This window comes from Callospermophilus lateralis, chromosome 18 (assembly GCF_048772815.1).
Source record: "Callospermophilus lateralis isolate mCalLat2 chromosome 18, mCalLat2.hap1, whole genome shotgun sequence".
Taxonomy (NCBI): Eukaryota; Metazoa; Chordata; class Mammalia; order Rodentia; family Sciuridae; genus Callospermophilus; species Callospermophilus lateralis.
In genome coordinates this window covers 14,591,729-14,606,212 of record NC_135322.1, presented here as the reverse complement: position 1 = coordinate 14,606,212, position 14,484 = coordinate 14,591,729, and the positions used below count along the sequence as shown (strand labels likewise).

The window sequence follows — 14,484 nt, the reverse complement described above, 5'->3', positions numbered from 1 at the left end:
TGGATTCTACCTTCTCAGTAGAATGTCAAGTTCTCAGGGGCAGAGACTTATTTACCGCTGTGTCACCCACAACTAAACAGAACCTGGCACATAATGAGTTTTTCAAATTAAAAAAAAAAAAAAAAAAAAAAGTCGAACCGTGCCTCCTGGGGAGCTGAGGCTAAGGATAATTAGTTTGAGGCCAGCTTCCGCAATTAGTGAGACCCTGTCTCAAAATAAAAATTTTTAAAAAGGGGGATGCAGCGCAGGAGTAAAGCGTCCCTGGGTACAATACCCAATACTGCCACGGAAAGAAAATAAATGGATTAAGAGACCGAGAAAAGAGGGTTAAAAAGAGGAGAAATATAGAGAAAGCGGCAAAGCTCTCATACAGTTTTGCGGACCCACAGCCTGTCATACCGCTACAGAAGTCTTAAACTAGGTGAGTCCCATCCAACACTGAAAAAAAGAAAAAGTCATAAATTCAGATTTACAGACTCAAATCGAGGCTCAAGACATCTGGTGAGAGGCGGTACCTCCCCCTGGCGGCAAAAATGGAAACGGCACCTTCCCACTATACAGAACACTTTCTCAACCCACCGTCGCGAAATGAGTTTTTCCAGCCCCAAAATTCAGATGGAAGTGTTCATTGCTCTAAGTAATGTAGATGTCTGGATGACCCACAAGATATATAAGAATAAAAACTGATGAGAAAACTAATAATTTTCCTTAGGGAAAAAGGAGTGCTCCAGGTGAGGATCGAACTCACAACCTCGGCATCGCTCCGCCCGCACTGTCTTATAAGTACCGCGCGCTAACCGATTGCGCCACTGGAGCTCCGGCCGCACCCTTGCGCCGCTGAGTCCTTCAGTCGTTCTTAGCCACGTGACCTCTCCAGGAGGTTTTTTCCCTATATTGTGTATGCAAATAGATATCTTTTGACTGACCAATCGGAAAAAAAGTACGTCCTGTTCCGGATTCTCACGCCTCGTAGGACCTTGCTGTAAAAGGGAAAAGTCTGCGAGGCGCTTGGAATGTGGGGCTGTGGCCGGCCCGAGGACCCGCCTCCTCATGAATATTCAGAAGCAAGGCGGGGGAGGGGTCTTAACCCTTCGTTGGCGGGCCGGCCGGAAGGCGGCCCCTCCCCCCCACGGGCGGGAACAGGATGTGAGCCCGGGCTGCAGGGGGGGAAGGGAAGCCTCCGGCGACCGCCCCCCACCCCACAGCTGGGACCCACTTCTCCCGCCCCAGATGTGGCGGTGACGCAGCCGCCGGAGCCCCGTGCCATCCATCTCGGAGTCAGAGGGGTCCAAAGTCTCCGGAGTCTGGAATTTCTGCACCGCTTCTTGAGAGACCTCGAAGTCCTGGCCCCCGCGACCCTACTCGAGGACCTCAGGTGCCCAGCGCCCCCTCCTGGGGGAGCCAGGAGTTTGGGACGTCAGCCCCGCGGGACCCGGGAGGCCGAGCGTCCGGCACCCGCTTTAGAAGAACTCAGGATTCCCGACCTCACATCCCCTCCAAGAGTTCAGAAATCCGAGCCAGGGTCCCGGGTTGGAGAAACTTGGGATCCGGACCCCTAGCGCCCCAGCCAGTCAGTTTGGGGCTGCGGCAAGCACTACTTCAAGGGGACCCAGGAATTCTGGACCCCTGCCCCTAGAGTTAGAGGAACTCACGGACCGGGTTCTCCTACAGTTCTACCTAGAAGGTTAAGGAGTTTGGGTCCCAGCGCCCGCATCCGAGACGCCCAGTACCCCACTCTTAGAACACCAAAAATTCGGACTGCCGGACCCGCTTCCCGAGGGGCCCAGGATCCTGGTTCCCGGAGTCCGAGAGCCCGAGGTCCACATGCCTGAGTTCTGCTCTGGGTCTCCCTGGGGACCGGCTTAGGGTAGACTGGGAATTCGGCTCCCGGGCGCGCGCGGGCAGCTCCCCGGGAGGTGCGGGGAGGCGAGGGGCCCGGGCGGGCTGGGGGAGGGGGCGGCGCCGCCGTGAACAATGAGGGGGCGTGCCGGCCGGGCGAGCCGAGGCGCCGGCGGGAGTTGGGGGTCGAGGGGTGTGGGAAGGCGCTGGGGAGATTTTGGTGGCCGGGACAGTGATCTGGTCGGGAGGGATCGACTGGAGGAGGGTGGAGGGCTTGCGGCCAGCGCCCCAGCGCTCAGTCCTCAGCGGGGGAGGGAGCAGTCTGCAGGACCCTGGCATCCGGTCCCCCAGCCTCCGCCCTCCCCTGGGACCCCGCGGCCTCCCGCCCACGGCTTTTCCCAGCCCTGCCCCTAGCCCTCGGCTCCAGCCAGAACTCAAAGGTTCCCAGGATGCCTGATTCTCCGACTCCAGGCCGACGGGACTCCTAGCTTCTGCGACTTGCTCTTTTCATTCTTTGTCTCAACCTTTCCATCTTCTCAAGGTTCTCTCCTTATCCCCCTTTTCCTATCACTTTGCCTGACTTCCCCATTAGTTCCTCCCAAGGGGCCCCTCCCTTCTAATTCCCAGAGCCCCATATGTGAGTGTGGAAGGCCAGGAGGCCTGTGGGGTCCTGTACCCAAGAAGGGGGTCTTTCTGCAGGTTGCTGCTGCAGTGCTGCTGAGCCATGCCTGAGGGAGCCCGCGGACTGAGCCTGTCCAAACCCTGCCCCAGCCCCAGCCCCAGCCCCGGGTGCAGTCACAGAGGTCAAGCCTGTGAGTGCCCAGCTGTGGGTGAGACTCTGACAGGTGAGCAACCAGGCAGGTAGAGCCTGTAGGCATGTTTCTTATTCAAGATTTGAGGAACCCTGTGTGGCTAGTCTAGTGCTGGACAGTGCTGGCAACACAAGGGATGACCAAGACAACCCAGCCCTGTCCTCACAGAGTTCCTGATCTGGTGGGAAAGACAGCTCTTCACAATCAGTGACAGCCCAGAGGGGAAAGCCTGGGACCAAGTGGCTAGGGCTGTGGTGCAGACACCTGGGAGGTATGGGAATCCAGTCTGGGAAGTCAGGCTTCCTGGAGGTGGCAATAGCTAACCAAGAATTGAAAGGTTGGGAGGAGGGAGTTGGACAAAGACAAGGAAGACCCTCCCCACAATGGCCACACTGGGAACAGTATGTACAAAGACCTGAGCCACGGCTTTGGGTAACTGAAAGAAGTTGGGGTGACTGGAGTACAGGGCAAGGTGAGGTGCGGCAGTGGGAAGAGAGCTGACTGGAGAGGTGTCGTGGCCACTTTGCACGGGGGCCTGTGGATCAGAGGAGTTTGGGCATTAGTCAAGGGCATGAGGGTTATGTTCCTGTGCGTGATGGAGTACGAGGAGCAGGTGGGTGGAGTAGATGAACTAGTGGCAGAAGCTCATAGAGAGCCCTGATGGGAGAAGGTGGGGCTTGACCAAGGCTGGACCGTAAGGAAGAAAGGAAGAAGCCTTTGGGAAGGATTTGGCCAAGTGAGGTGAGTGGGCTATGGGAGGGGGCTTGGGAGAACCCCTGACCTCTCACTCCACATCCCAGCAGCCCCTGCAACCCCCGCCATGGCTTCCCCTCGAGGTTCTGGGAGTTCCACATCCCTGAGCACTGTGGGCTCTGAGGGAGACCTGGCTCCAGGGCCCAGCCCAGCCTGCTCAGCCTCCAGGCCAGAGCCCCTGCCAGGTCCCCCCATTCGCCTGCATCTGTCACCTGTTGAGGTCTCTGGTTCGGCAAAACCCTCACGGCTGGAGCGTGTGGCCCGTGAGATTGTGGAGACAGAGCGGGCCTATGTCCGGGACTTACGCAGCATTGTGGAGGTGAGGTGGGCAGGCAACTGAGGGCAGTGGGGACCGCAGACAGGCCCGTTGGCCCCAGTAACCCCAGTCATCCCTACAGGACTACCTAGGTCCCCTGATGGATGGCGGGGTCCTGGGGCTGAGCATGGAGCAGGTGGGCACCCTGTTTGCCAACATTGAGGACATCTATGAGTTCAGCAGGTGAGGCGGGGGTGCTGAATGATGTTGGGATGTGTCCTAACGTACACCTTGGAGCCCTGTAGCATTTGGTCCAGGCTGGCACATGGGGTATGGTGATGTCAGTCAGGGTTCATGATAGAGTGAGGGCCCAGGAGTGTAGGGGACAGGAATCTAAGAATATGGATGAGGTCCAAACATCAGGAGGGGGTCTCAGTGCAGTGCCAGGCTCACAGTGAATCCAAGAGTCTTGTGGGGCCTGAAGGTCATAGCCGTGTGAACACTGTGACCAACTTGTCCTGATTTGCTCAGGACTTTCCCAGTTTTAACCCTGCAGGTCCCTTGTCCTGGGAAATTGCTTAGTCCCAGAGAAATCAGAGTGGTTGGTGACCCTGGTGAGGAGGGTGTTGGGTTCAAAAATCATGACATCTCTGAGTGCTTTTGTGAGATCTCGGGATCACAATAATGTTGTGGCTTTAGCAGTCATGATACCCTTCTCCCCTGGGCCATAGTGTTCCTTTTATATCATGACATAAACCCACCCTCCCCACCCCTGTTCATACCAGTTGTGACAAGATTTCAGTCTAAGGAATGTGAAGCTGTCCAAGGACAAAGTCTAAGCAGGTTTCAGTATCCCGGGTAGTCAGCAAAGACCCTCTGGATAAGACATCCCCTTGAGAGACCCTGGCTATCACCAGACCCTAGCCCCTGTGGACTATTGGGAGGTCTTCATGTGGGGGACAGTTCCTCACCTTGCCCACCTCCACAGTGAGCTCCTGGAGGACTTGGAGGGCAGCCGCAGTGCAGGGGATATTGCTGAGTGCTTCGTGCAGAGGGTGAGTAAAGCCAGGGTTCTCAGCCAGGACCCGCCCGGCAGAGGGGAGCAGGCCTGGGCTTGGCTGGAGGGGGGCCCTGGGAGCTGGGGTTTCCCTGACTCCTGTCTCCTTCAGAGTGAAGACTTTGACATCTACACATTGTACTGCATGAACTACCCCAGGTGAGCTGTGGGGAGCCCCGCTAAGCCCCAGGCTAGTAGCCAGCCCTCCTCCCTGTACCCCCGACTGCCCCTGGCCCCGCCAGACCCTGACTGTCCCCAAACCCTGGCCACTTGCTAAGCCCTTCCAGCTCCGCTCCTAGAACTGCCAGTCCCCCTGACCTGTGCTGTGCCCCCAGCTCCCTGGCCCTGCTCCGGGAGCTCTCGCTGTCTCCACCAGCATCCCTGTGGCTGCAGGAGCGCCAGGCCCAGCTTCGTCACTCACTGCCCCTGCAGAGCTTCCTGCTGAAACCCGTTCAGCGCATCCTCAAGTACCATCTGCTGTTACAGGTCAGCTGTGGCCCCTGGGGGAGGGCAAGGTCCCAGCCATTGGTCACCTTCTGGTACTTCTGGACCATGGACCCAGCAAGAGTTGGGCCAAGCCTGCGGAGGTGTCCTCTGACTTTCTCCCAGACTTTACCCCTTGGGGAGGCATCTGGGCCCCAGAAACTGGGCCAGTGTTTGGTGTCGGGTCTCACTGGCAGTAGGGACTGGCACCCCGCGTTCCACAGTCCGGTTTTCTCCGTCTCTGCCTCCTACTTTGCTTTTCTCCTCTGGTAACTCTCATGTCCTCTCTTTTCTTCCTTGCCTGTGTACCTGACCTTCTGGCCACGTGGCAGGAGCTAGGCAAGCACTGGGCAGAGGGCCCTGGTGCCGGAGGCCGAGAGATGGTAGAGGAAGCTATTGTGTCCATGACAGCGGTCGCCTGGTACATCAATGACATGAAGCGCAAGCAGGAACACGCAGCGCGCCTCCAGGTGGCCCAAGAGTGGGCTGGGCTGGCCATGGGGAGTGAGCCATGGGCCTGGGGCGGGGGTCAGTGCTTCGAGGCAGCCTTAAAGGGTTGGCTCAGAGCAGGTCCCTGTCACTAACCTACCCATGTGGCATGTGTATTTATGTGCCACCTGTTCGTGCCTGTCCCTGCTCCTGGTGGGGTCCCAACAGGAAGTGCAGCGGCGGCTGGGCGGCTGGACTGGCCCGGAGCTCAGTGCTTTCGGGGAGCTGGTGCTGGAGGGCGCCTTCCGAGGTGGTGGAGGGGGTGGCCCCCGGCTGCGAGGGGGTGAGCGGCTGCTCTTCCTGTTCTCACGGATGCTGCTTGTGGCCAAGCGCCGGGGGCCAGAATACATCTACAAGGGCCACATCTTCGTGAGTTTGGGCATGGGGCCGGGCTAGACTGTTACTACCTGGTATGTTCTGTGTCTCTGTAACTGTAAACCTAAAAAGGTAAAGGTGTTAGACAGCCTGGTTTAAAAGTGCCACATTTTCTTGGGTTCAGATGTAGCTTAAGGCTTGTTAGGAGGTACAGGGCTGGTAGGGTATGCGAGTAGTGATGGGGTGAGATCTGCAAGGGAAAACCTGGATTTGCCCACGAGGCAAGTGTCTTCATGGGGGAGGGACCATGGGGGGGCCTGGTGAGGGCAAGAACAGAGCCTAGCCCTGTGGGGAAAGGGGATCTGGCATATGGTCTCATAGGATGCATCCTTTGGAGGCATAAGCCCAGATACACCTCCCGGGCATCTTAGTGCCTGCAAGACTTGGGGCTGGGCCTACAGGACATTGAGCCAGGCACCTCTCTGCCCCTAATCCAGTGCTGCAACCTGAGTGTGAGTGAGAGTTCTCGAGACCCTCTAGGGTTCAAGGTGTCTGATCTGACCATTCCCAAGCACAGGCACCTGCTCCAGGTGAGCATAGGGGTGGGTTGGGCTGCAGGGTTCCCCCCAGACCTCGCCCCTGGCTTCCTGACTCTATCCCACCATCAGGCTAAGAACCAAGAAGAGAAGAGGCTGTGGATTCACTGTCTCCAGCGCCTCTTCTTTGAGAACCACCCTGCCTCCATTCCTGCCAAGGTACAGCTCCTGCCACTGTGCGGGGCCGGGGGCTGGAGTGCTGGAGACCCTACCCCCATAGTACCGGAAGACCCTCTGAGTACAGGGACACTCCTGTAACATGGTCACTAAAGGCACAGAATTAGACCATCTGGGCTTGAATCTCAGCTTCACCATGACCCTGCTTTGTGACCTTGGGCAAGTCATTTTAACCTCTTTGGGTCTCAACTTTCTTACCTGGGGGAATTCTGGTGGCCACCTCCTAGGTTCGTGGTGAGGATTAGTGGTCATCAGCCACTTCAGGCCTGATGCAAAAGCACCTGTTTATGAGAATGGTGTGGTGCTCGCAGACCAGCCGACTTGACCCTCATCCGTGTCTCTTTCAGGCAAAACAAGTTCTCCTGGAGAACAGCCTGCACAGTGAGTTGGGACCTTGGCTGGGAGGCTGTGGAACTTGGACAGTTACTTCCAAGGAAAAGTGGGCTTTTAGCCTGAAACTCTCTCCACAGGTGCTCTGAAAAGTAAGACTGTCCCAGAGCCCCTCACACTCCCACTCGGGTCTCCCCAACCTCGGGATGCTGGAAATTTCACCCCTGGCCGAAGGAATACAGGTAAATGAGGACAGGCTGAGGCTGGCCCCCCAGCCCTCCCCTCCCAGGATCTCTGGGTCGGCTCCTTACAGGATTCCGACCCGCCTCCCCCACAGCTCCATCCCCAGGGCTCTCTGCTGGTCGTCGTGGCCGCAGGCAGTCTGGTAAGTACCTCCACCTAGAGGTGACCCCGAAATCCAGTGAGAGTAAGGCTCCTGATATCACTGTATCCTCCCCAGAGCCAATGAAGGACCCGTATGTCATGTTTCCACAGAACGGTCAGTGACTGGTCCTTCCCTCTCTGTCTGTCTGTTTCTCTTACCCCAGGGGATACCCAGGGTGCTGGAGGAAGGGGATGGGGTCATTCATTAATTCAAAGGAATAACTGTTTTCTGCATCTCACTCTGTCTCTTCCTGTTTCTCCATCTCCAGATAAGCCTGGATTCAAGGTAAGAAGCACCCTAAGGCAAGGCCTAGAGGTCTGGGTCTGATGGAGGAGGAGTTTTAAGTTCCAAAATCCTGGGTCTGAATAAGAGGGTTGGGGCTTAGATTCCCCCAACTGAAGGAGGGAACTGGGACCCAAAGTCAAGGGCCAGGACCCTCCTGGCTCCTGGCTTCCGCTCGCTCTCCTCACAGCACGCTGGCAGCGAAGGGGAGCTGTATCCCCCCTCAGAATTGCAGCCAACAGTCCCAGCTTCTGGACCTCCTGAAGACCTGGAGGATGCTGGGCCCCCTTCACTGGACCCCTCTGGAACCTCAATCACTGAAGAAATCTTGGAACTGCTAAACCAGAGAGGCCTCCGGGATCCTGGGGTGAGCTGGGCACCTCATCATGGTGTTCTTGGGACTCTGTTTTTCTTCTTTGGTACTGGGATTTATTCCAGGGGCACTTGCCCACTGAGCCACATACGCAGCCCTTTTCATATTTTTTTTAGAGACAAGGTCTTGCCTGTTGCTTAGGGCCACGCTAAGTTGCTGAGGCTGGCTTTGAACTTACGATCCTCCTGTCTCAGCCTCCCGAGCTTCTGGGATTACAGGCGTGTACCACCGCCCCCAGCATGTTCTTGGGACTGTGTCATGGGCAGACAGAGAGCAGGGACCAGGTCAGCCAGCCCACCCTGATGTCTTGGCTTCTTCCCATGCTCAATACAGCCAGCAATCCACGACAGTCCCAAGTTCCCCAGAGACTCCCAGGTGCCAGACGACAGCAAACCACTCACATTCCAAGCCCTGCCCAGCCGGGACTCTTCAGAAGAGGAGGAGGAAGAGGAAGAGCTGGAGATGGATGAACGGGAACCTTCTCCACTCCACGTCTTAGAGGGGCTTGAAAGTCCCAGCGCAGCTGAAATTCCCAACATTCCCAGTCTTACTAAGATTCCTGACATACCTAGCCTCCCCGAAATTCCCGAAGTTCCCTGCCTTCCTGGTCTCTCTGACATTCCTAGTGTTTTTGAAATGCCCTGCCTTCCATCCATTCCCAGTGTGCCTGATGTTCCCAGTCTCCCCAGCGCTCCTGCTCCCTGTGACTCCTGGCTCCCATGCCCTCTGCAGGAGCCAGCCGAGGCCTTAGCCCTCAGGAGAGAACTGTTCCCTAGAAGCAACCCTGGGGAGCTGGGAGAGCCTCCCTCAGAAAGCAGGGCAGGACAGGAGCAGGAAGGAGAAAGGATATCATTCCCAGATTTCCAGCCCCAGGATGTCACCCAAGCTCAGGGATTCCCAGATGAGCTGGAATTTCGCTCTTGCTCAGAAATCCGAAGTGCATGGCAGGCATTGGAGCAGGGGCAGCTGGCCCGGCCAGGCTTCCCAGAGCCACTGCTGATCCTGGAGGATTCGGATCTGGGTGGAGGCAGCAGGAGTGGGAAGGCAGGAGCCCCGCACTCAGAGCGGGCAGCGTCCCGAGTGCGAGAGCTGGCCCGGCTTTACAGTGAGCGGATCCAGCAGATGCAGCGGGCTGAGACGCGGGCATCAGCCAATGCCCCCCGCCGCCGGCCGCGAGTCCTGGCCCAACCCCATCCATCCCCATGCCTGCTCCAGGAGCAGGTTGAGCCAGGTGAGGTCTGGGTGGGTGTGTGATCAGTGGAGGTGACCCAAGATGGGGCACTGGAACCTAAACGTCTGAGAGGTTTTGGGACAAAGATAGTAGAGGGTTGGCTGGGATCTGATGGTCCAGGTGCTGCCATCAGCAAAGGGCTGGCCGTAGGATCAGTCCTGACTCATCCACTTTGCACACAGGGCCCCGGCCTGCCTTTGGACATGTGCTGGTATGTGAACTGGCCTTCCCACTGACGTGTGCCCAGGAATCTGTCCCCCTGGGCCCTGCTGCCAGGGTTCAGGTGGCCGCACCTTTATCTAGACTGGGAGGCCACCTGGATGGCCAGAGTCTAAATGTTTCAGATTTGCCTGAGCGAGGCCATCTGGGCATTCATGCTCCCGCTGTTGCCCCTTTACTTGGGCAAGGAAGCCTCCAGAATGTCCCGGCTCTAGCTGCATCACCTTTGCCGAAGCAAGAAGGCCCTCCAGCCATCCAGGCCCCAGCTGTTCCAGCTGTGTCTGATCAAGGCCACCTGGAAATCCAAGTTCCAGCTACCACTTCTTTGCCTGCACAGAGAAACCATGTGGATACTCAGGTTCCTTCCGCCACCGGCCTTCCTGAGCAAGGGTGCCATGTGAACGTCCAGATTCCAACCAGCACGGCATGGCCCCAGCACAGAAGTTGCTCTGATGTCATGGTTTTAGCCAGCAGCCCTTTGCCCAGGCAAGAAGGCCACCTGGATAGCCAGAACCCCACCAGCATCCTCAGAACTGAACAGGGAGGTGCCAGGGTTGATCAGGGCTCAGCCAGTGACTGTGTCCAAGCTGTCAACCCTTTGCTGACACATGAGAACAGCTTGGACCATCAGATTCCAGCCAGCACGGCACTTGCTTCGTCACGTCACCTCCCAGACACTCAGGTTCCAGGTACCTCACCTTTGCCTGCACATGGAGGCCCCCTGGACCATCCGCTTCCTGCCAGTGCTCCGCTGTCTTTACTCCAAGAACCCCCAGACATTCAGGTTCCAGCCGCGCCCCCCTCGCCCCAGCCACAAGGCCTCACAGACACCGGGGACACCGGGAACCAGGCCCTCCCCCCTTCGCTCAAGCAGGCAGGCCTTGGGAACCCCCAGGCTCCAGCTGCTTCCCCGCTGCTTCCGGAGCACAGCCTTGTGGACACACAGGCCCCCAAACTCACCCCTTTGTTGGGGCAGCAGAACCCCCTGAATGTCCCTATTCTGGCTCCCACGCCTTTACCTGAGCAAGGAAGCTCTCGGGACGTTCAGAGCCTGGTGCCCACCCCGGTTCAGACCACCATGGTTTTATCCAAACCAGGAGGCCCTTCCATGTCTCCAGTTGCCAGGTCAGAGTCTTCAGACTGCACCCCTCCCCACAGCCCCCCGCGCCCCACACGGCAGCTCCTAGGCCCCAATGCAGCTGCCCTCTCAAGATACCTGGCCGCCTCATACATCAGCCAGAGCCTGGCTCGGCGGCAGGGGCCTGGAGGAGAGGCCCCTGCAGGCACCCGGGGTCCCTGGTCTTCCTCTGCCCCCACTTCCAGGGCACCTTCGCCGCCACCCCAGCCCCAGCCCCCACCGCCCCCAGCCAGGCGGCTGAGTTATGCCACCACTGTCAGCATCCAGGTGGGGGGTGGGGGGCGGCTTCGGCCAGCCAAGGCCCAGGTCAGGTTGAACCACCCTGCTCTGCTGGCCCCCACCCAGGAGTCTGTGGGCCTTCGAAGGGCCCAGGGGACTCCTGATGCCCCTTTCCACACATGAGCCATATCAGGCCACCTAAAAGGCATTTGACCAGATGCCATGTGCTCTCAGGACCCCACCTGGAAGTTCTGACACAGGTCTACAAATGGCTGCAGCTGCATACCCAGGATCTGCTTTCATAAACGTCCCTTGCCTTGCTACAGCAGGGGTAGGGAAGGAGATGTCATTAATATTTTGTTAATTAACATGAAATTGTGTGTTTTCCGGTTTTGGAGGTGGTGGGAGATAATAGGACCTGATGAGTGGGAAGTGAAGCACAAGCCTGTGACTGGTGTACCTCTTCCAATTCATGAGCCTACCTGTGGGACCTGCCTATACAACTATTTCTACCCTCCTCATCCTTGCACCCAACCGTCACCCAACCCATGTCGCATTCCATTCCTCCTTCAGGCCACCTGCCATCTCCCCTCCATCCTAACAACATCCATCCATCCACATTTTCACCCTGACTCCATACACCTCGCTTAGCCATCTCCAGATCCATCAGCTGACCCATCCGTTCCTCCCTAATTGGGTTCTTCTGGGTCTTGGTACCACAAAACTTCAGAGATGTGCCAGAACCAGGGCAGATAGGTTTGGGCTCTAGCAAAAGTGTCCCACATCTGTTTGGTTTCTCTTAGCAACGACCTTCCCCAGTATGAATATCCCAATTCTTTTGCTCCCCCTCACTTGGGACCTCCGCAGTTCTTCAACAGGCCCATGTGGGAGGAGGCTCCCACAAATAATTCAGATTGTGGAAACAGAAGGCTTTTTATGGTGGAGACCTTCTCCCCCTCCTTCCTACAGTGCTATGCCCAGTGAGAAGCCTAATCTACACAGCTTGTTTGATGAGAATACCAGCTTCTTTCATCAAACACATGCTTCAGCATGCTGTTTTTCTATGGAATTCTGAGGCACCCTTGTCATGGCTGTAAGTTCAGGCCCTGTATTTATTTACTTGGTGTGTGCCCTTCCTCTATGAGCCTGTTCTCTCATGTACAAAATGACTCAGGAAAGACCCTAGCATCCAGCCATGTTCTCATTTCACAAAGGTGTCTGCACCTCTGACCCAGGGGCATCATTGAAATCACAGATCCTCCAAGGTCTGATCCCTCCCTACTGAATAAAAACCTCTAGGATAGGAGTTTAGGAATCTGAATTTTAGTACTAGCTAAAAACATACAAAAAATCTGGATTTAGCTCAGTGTGGTGGCACATGCCTGTGATCCCAGCAACTCAGGAGGCTGAGGCAGGGGGATCCCAAGTTTGAGGCCAGCCTGGGCAATTTAGCAAGGCCCTATCCTGTCTCAGAATTTAAAAAAGGAAAATAAAAGTTGATATTTACTGGGTACTAGCTGCATACCAGAAGTCTTATGGATACTTTATGTGAAGTCAATCACTTTTGGTCTTAACATCTCAAAAGGCAAGGGTGGGGTTGTTTTGTTGCCCAGCATTTAACCCAGGGTCTAGCATGTGCTTGACAAATGCTCTAAGGATGTGTTTTAATCACTCAAGATGAGGGCACTGAGGCAAAGAGATAACGCACTTACTCAGGGCCACAACCAGGAATGGGCAGAGACAGGATAAACCTACACAGCCAGGTTCAAGTCTGTGCTCTTTAATTTGAGCGCCTATCCAATGCCCTGTCATGCTTGTCCCCAAGAGATATTAAGAGCAGGTGTTTCTTTGGCCCCTGAAGGCTCGTGGCCAGATGCTCCCTGGTCCCAGGTGATTGATGCTTAGGTGACACAGGAAACAGCCCAAGGCCTGGCTCAGTGTGCCCCAGGGCCTGGGCTGAGTCCTGGAGGCCTCTGATGGAGGTGGACTCAAGTTTGCAGTCATCAGGACTCCACTGTGGCCTCCAAGATCAGGCCTGAGCAGCACATTCCCAGCCGCCCCCAGCTGTCCATTCCCTGAAGGAAAGTTCCCGGCTTGGCCTGAGCTCCCAGTGGCGGTGGAATTCCTGGTATTTAAGGAGAGGGGAGGGGAAAAGGAGTGTGTCTAAGGCAGCAACTGGGAAGGAGAGGCCGCCCCTTTCCAGATGTGCTCCAGCTGTGTTCCTGGGAGGGAGCCAGGAGCCTCAATAAAGGGATCTTTGGACCCTTTGGGAATACCATGGGCCCTGGGCCCACCTCAGCCCCTCCTCCTAGTGTGTGAATTCCATTTCTCCGGCCCAACTCCTACTATAGGGTGCTTTTTTCTTTTTAAATGGTACTGGGAACTAAACCCAGACATCTCCTACCTATGAGCTCCATCTCAAGGCTTTTTTTTATATTTATTTTTTAGGTATAGATGGACACAGCACAATGCCTTTATTGTTATGTGGTGCTGAGGATCGAACCCGTTCCTGGCCCGTACTAGGCAAGCGCTCTACCACTGAGCCATAATCCCAGCCCTATCTCAAGCCTTTTTTAAAACTTCTGAGTTTGCAACCCTCCTGCCTTAGCCTACAAGTTGCTGAGATTACAGTTAGGAACCACCATGTCCAGTTAGGAGTGTCCTGCTGAGGGCCAACCAGTCTGCCTGCTGAGTGTCTTTTTTGGATAAGGCTAAAATCAGGTTCAGAAAGTTACTCCGGCAAAGTGGTACCTGCCTGTAAACCCGGTGGCTCGGAAGGCCGAGGCAGGAGGATTTTAAGTTCAAAGTGTGCCTAAGCAACTCATTGAGACCCTGGTGTCTAAACTAAATATTAAAAGGGCTGGGGAAAGCCAGGCACAGTGGTGCATGCCTGTAATCCTAGCAGCCTCAGGAGGATACAGTTCAAAGCCAGCCTCAGCAAAAGCAAGGCAACAACTAGTGAAACCCTGTCTCTAAATAATACAAAATAGGGCTGGGATGTGGCTCTGTGGTTAAGTGCCCCTCCTCCACCCCTCAGTTCAACCCCCCCCCCAAAAAGGGAGGGGGAGGGCGGCTGGGGATGTGGCTCAGTGGTGGAACACCCCTGGGCTCAAACCCTAGTACCAAAAATGAATGAATAAATAAAAAGGGTTAAGCTGGCTGTAGTCCCAGCTACTCTGTAGACCAAGGCGGGGGGATCACTTGAGCGCAAGAATTAGAGGCCAGCCTGGGTAATGTCCTGAGACCCCATCTTAAAAAGTGGGGACAGGGCTGGGGATGGGTAGCGCGCTCGCCTGGCATGCGTGCGGCCCGGGTTCGATCCTCAGCACCACATACAAACAAAGATGTTGTGTCCGCCGATAACTAAAAAAAAAAAATTAATATTAAAAATTCTCTTAAAAAAAAAGTGGGGACAGGGGGCAGTTTAAGAAAAAAGGAATGGACTGGGGATGTGGCTCAAGTGGTAACGCGCTCACGTGGCATGCACGGGGTGCTGGGTTCGATCCTCAGCACCACATAAAAATAAAGAT

The 14,484-nt window shown here is 56.1% G+C and overlaps 1 protein-coding gene and 1 non-coding gene across 5 annotated transcripts; one reads left to right on the top strand and one right to left on the bottom strand.

Annotated features, from left to right (window-relative positions):
- Positions 1–723: 723 nt before the first annotated feature.
- Trnai-uau (transfer RNA isoleucine (anticodon UAU)) lies at positions 724–816 on the bottom strand. The gene is given in 2 exon segments: positions 724–759; positions 779–816. It is a non-coding gene; the product is annotated as a tRNA-Ile (tRNA).
- Positions 817–1,141: 325 nt separating this feature from the next.
- On the top strand, positions 1,142–14,484 carry Plekhg2 (pleckstrin homology and RhoGEF domain containing G2). Of its 4 annotated transcripts, none has more exons than XM_076839696.2 (19): positions 1,142–1,375; positions 1,672–1,818; positions 2,539–2,684; positions 3,452–3,723; positions 3,803–3,903; positions 4,649–4,715; positions 4,830–4,876; positions 5,053–5,203; positions 5,533–5,670; positions 5,858–6,058; positions 6,502–6,594; positions 6,673–6,759; positions 7,125–7,158; positions 7,248–7,349; positions 7,445–7,606; positions 7,761–7,777; positions 7,965–8,141; positions 8,481–9,378; positions 9,561–14,484. In XM_076839696.2, exons 3-19 carry the CDS (start codon positions 2,564–2,566, stop codon positions 11,135–11,137), a joined length of 4,245 nt encoding a protein of 1,414 aa, XP_076695811.2. In that variant the 5' UTR covers positions 1,142–1,375; positions 1,672–1,818; positions 2,539–2,563; the 3' UTR covers positions 11,138–14,484. The 4 variants fall into 4 exon arrangements, with proteins under 4 accessions (XP_076695811.2, XP_076695813.2, XP_076695812.2 ...); XM_076839698.2 differs by lacking the exon at positions 1,672–1,818 and having other exon boundaries at positions 3,455–3,723; positions 7,445–7,492; positions 7,568–7,606; positions 9,561–14,483; XM_076839697.2 differs by lacking the exon at positions 1,672–1,818 and having other exon boundaries at positions 3,455–3,723.